The following is a 3,755-nucleotide window of genomic DNA, read 5'->3' as shown; positions in this document are numbered from 1 at the left end:
ATTAGCCTATCATGAGATTCCTTACTGTATTTAGAATTGTATCCTCCTACTATATAAAAGGTGTGTGATCATTTGTAAGACAGATCACGTTTACTCAATACAAAGCAATATACTGCCTTCTTCTAGCTTTCAATATCTTGTTACTCTGTTCTTATGTCACTTAAATCTCCACTTGGTTTGAGGGTGATCGAACTCGAGGGCCAAGGCTATTCGATTCGTTTGGTTTGCATTCATTTCTTTCACAGTCAAGTTCAATATTAATATATATATATTCTCAATTTGTGCCAAATTATATCACGTATACTTAAAACCGCGTATAAATTAAATTGTTATCCGTTTTTTTTTTTTTAGGGTAAACACAACCAAATTATTAAAAATTTCTCTTACCGCCAGCATTTTATATGCAAGTCATATTAATTTCCAATGTACTTGTAGGGTTAGGGTAAGACTATGGGAGTACGCCACTATTACGAGTATTTTGGCCCAACTTATACTCTTATTGCTGAACCAATGCTCCCGCAGAATCAGAATTCACCTGGGAGCTGGAGAAAATCAGGTAATTTAAACTTATATTCTTTTAGGGCTAATGTAAATAAACAAATATTTGTGGAATGAGAAGCAACAACCAGTTCCTCTGGACTTATTTCGTGTTGCTTCCATGTTTGTCGAGGGTCCTTTTCGTTTGTTATAGACTTGTATGTCTGCTTAGGAGTAATTATAGAAATAATAGATTTGGAGAACCTCTTTGGCGAACCCCTAATTTATCTTATAAGATATATTATTTAGTTTAAATCCAAAATGATAACACAAAGGATTTATATTACTAAGCTGAAGCGGTTTGGAATTGAGTTGTAATTGTTGTTGTATAAACTGTTAAATGATTAAAAGCTTGCATAAAACTTTTCCATCAAATCGATAGCTCTGTGGTAGGTTAGATATAGGAAAAATTCATGTCTTATGTTTACAACTATGTTGAACAAGTACGATTGGATCATGATGTTCAACTTCTGCTTTTTCGTTGCCTTGTTTAAAATGTATGCGGAGATTTCTTTATTCTTTTGTCAATGTAACTTCTGTGTTTCTTCTTCATGGAAATTTCTCTTCTTTTTTTCTTTTTCCTTGGCTAGGATTAAAGATATTATTTGACATGAATAGTTGGTGGGTGCAGGATTATGTTGCTGGAGCAACTCTCGCGATTACCTCAACCTAGTGCTTCCAGCTGCTTAATAAGGGATTTGCAGGTTTATATGATGATATTAAAGGTGACAGGAGTAGGTGTGGTCGGGGGAGAGGCTGGTTTTACTGCTTAAGGGCCCAGCTCTATTGTAAGATTCTTTTATACAGAGAATTGTGTTTTAATAATACTTGTATAGATCATATCTCATGAGACCTTCCGCTTATGCCAACCAAGGCAGAGGCATCTGTATTGATATACAGATTGCATACTAATAGCATTTTATCAAGAAATAGCTGCTCTGCTAGGGTTCTAATTAAACTTTCTTGATACTTAATTTTCGCTTTTCATCAGTGCTAGTGCTTTCAGTTCATTACATAAAACAGATGAAGCTATATGGAACGTCCTGGTGTGATGTTGATGAGTTAAAGTACTTCTTGTAGTTTGACCTCGTATAACTAGGGAGATGAGCTTGATGTATTTTCTTAATGCACCGTTCCTCTAAAAGATATTACTGTGATTTTTATGGTGCTCTTTCTGTTAGAATAACTATCAAGCGATGAACCAATCAACTATGCTTCAATTCCAAGCTAGTTGGAGTTGATTTTGTTTTATTGTTTTTAGGAAGTAAGAGTAGAGTAAACAATTTCTCCCTGGGTGATCTCCGTTTATAATTTGGTTCGACTAATCTGCTCTGTGTCATCAGAAGTGAATATCAAACAATTATGAATGAATAATTGTTGTTCTTTCTTGGGCCACTGTTGTGGAAATACTCTATGGTATGGTGATAATTTGGTTTTCTTGGTGAGCTATTTCGGTTTTGCTCCACAAGCTTATGAATTTTCCTTATTTCAGGTGTTAGTCGACATGATCAGAGTGCCAGATTGGACATTTGAAGCTACTGGCCCGGAGATGAGAGGGATGGGCCAAGATGCTGCTTCATACCATCCAGGAATTTATATGAGCCAAGCTCAGGTAATGACTGAAAACTTGCTGTCAACAGCTCAAGGCAGTCTTCAATATGAATCCCTTGCTACACACCTGGTGAATTCTAATATTTTCTCTCATCTTAACTGGTGATTTCTTTTTGGCAGGCACTCATTCAAGAACTTCCAATGTTCATGATGAAGGCTGTTCCAACTGACTGCAGTGAGTGCCCTATCTGTTTGGAAGAGTTTAATGTGGGAAATGAGGTAATTTTTTTTTTTTTGGGTAAACTTCTCCTTATTATTAAAGAATTTTTAGGACTCCACTTTTCTTGTATGATGCTCTCACATGTTGACTCATTTCGGATAATAATAACATTTCGCGTGTCATTCTACAATTTAATTGTATAATACAAATCTACACTATCATATACAGCTTCCACCAAAATACATTGTGAACATCAACCAAATGACTCAAAATTTCTCATAAAGTAGTATTTTATATGCAAGTCAGATTAATTTCCAATGCCGTTGTAGGGGTAGTACTGTGGGAGTACTGGAGCAATAATAGTTTGAAGGTGCATGCTCAACTAGTGGAATACTGGAATTACTACTGTCATGCAATCGTCCCCATCCCCTCCTAATTCAAGAGAACTAAGAGCTTAAATTCTGAGAAACATGGTTAAAAGAAGGTGAGAAAGACTTGGTTTGGTGTTGTTTTAGGTTGTAGTTGCTATCTATAATCTTCGGGTTTCTGTAGCTTAGTGAAGAGGATGATTGTATATCTCGGTATGCCTTGAAGACACTTAACTGATCAAAAGATATATGGGGGGATCAAATGCATGCTAATTCCAGTTAAGTAGGATTAGGACATAATGCCCATTTTGCAATTTGTTATCCTTTTCTACTTTTCCCCTTTTTCTTGTGTTGTTGGTGGAGGTTGGTTTGTTAGAAGCCAACACCACGACAGTCATACTAGATGTCATTCAGTTTTTCCAAATCTTGGTCTCAGTTCTTTGGCAAATATCCATGTTGTTTCAGCATGGTATTTGAGATCCCAACCTTCTAGCATGAGATATCTGCTGAGATCGCAAGGTTTTCTGCGTCCTGTGCACACAGAGGATGCTGGCCCAAGCAGTGAGGTAAATGCAACTGCTCAAACAAGAGTTGAGAACAGAGCCCAAGCAGTCATGGAAATGTAGAGCGTGTGGAAGTACTGGCGGAACATTCACCAAAACTGCTGTAACTTTTTGTTGGGGAAGTTCCTTGCTGGTTTAAATGTTCTAACTTTGCGGGCACTGAATTTTTTTGTCAACCATCTAGCCAATGTCGAGTGTTGTAGTGCTCTCTAATTGTAATTCGACTGCTAAACAAGTTTGTTGATGGAAGACAATAGCTGAAACGATATATGTTTATATGTAGCTGAAACAATTCTTATGTTATAATCTCCGTAAAATTAGATCGTAAATCAGACTACCCCTGATAGTCCAATGACAGGAACGTTAACCTGTCATGCAACGTTGCCTCATAAAATAATTAGTGATTAAGAATTTATAAATTCGAATTTTAAATTGTAATATTGCGAATTAAGATTTCAGCTCTTATCCGTTTGATCTTTTCTACTCGTGTTTATGCCAAAAAACAGAAAGAAAACA

At 36.3% G+C, this 3,755-nt stretch overlaps 1 protein-coding gene across 5 annotated transcripts; it reads left to right on the top strand.

Annotated features, from left to right (window-relative positions):
* The first annotated feature begins 422 nt into the window (after nt 1-422).
* LOC107804096 (E3 ubiquitin-protein ligase SIS3-like) lies at nt 423-3,521 on the top strand. Of its 5 annotated transcripts, none has more exons than XR_001652172.2 (5): nt 423-556; nt 1,169-1,325; nt 2,030-2,149; nt 2,269-2,367; nt 3,142-3,521. XR_001652172.2 is itself a non-coding variant. In XM_016627922.2 (5 exons), the coding sequence occupies exons 3-5, from the start codon at nt 2,042-2,044 to the stop codon at nt 3,167-3,169; spliced, it is 264 nt and encodes an 87-aa protein (XP_016483408.1). In that variant the 5' UTR covers nt 423-556; nt 1,169-1,325; nt 2,030-2,041; the 3' UTR covers nt 3,170-3,521. The 5 variants fall into 5 exon arrangements, 1 of the variants encoding a protein (XP_016483408.1); XR_001652169.2 differs by having other exon boundaries at nt 2,638-3,521; XR_001652171.2 differs by having other exon boundaries at nt 2,269-2,792.
* Nucleotides 3,522-3,755: the final 234 nt, after the last annotated feature.

This window comes from Nicotiana tabacum, chromosome 4 (genome assembly GCF_000715075.1).
Source record: "Nicotiana tabacum cultivar K326 chromosome 4, ASM71507v2, whole genome shotgun sequence".
In the NCBI taxonomy this organism is placed as follows: domain Eukaryota; kingdom Viridiplantae; phylum Streptophyta; class Magnoliopsida; order Solanales; family Solanaceae; genus Nicotiana; species Nicotiana tabacum.
This window is presented reverse-complemented; position numbering and strand designations above follow the sequence as displayed.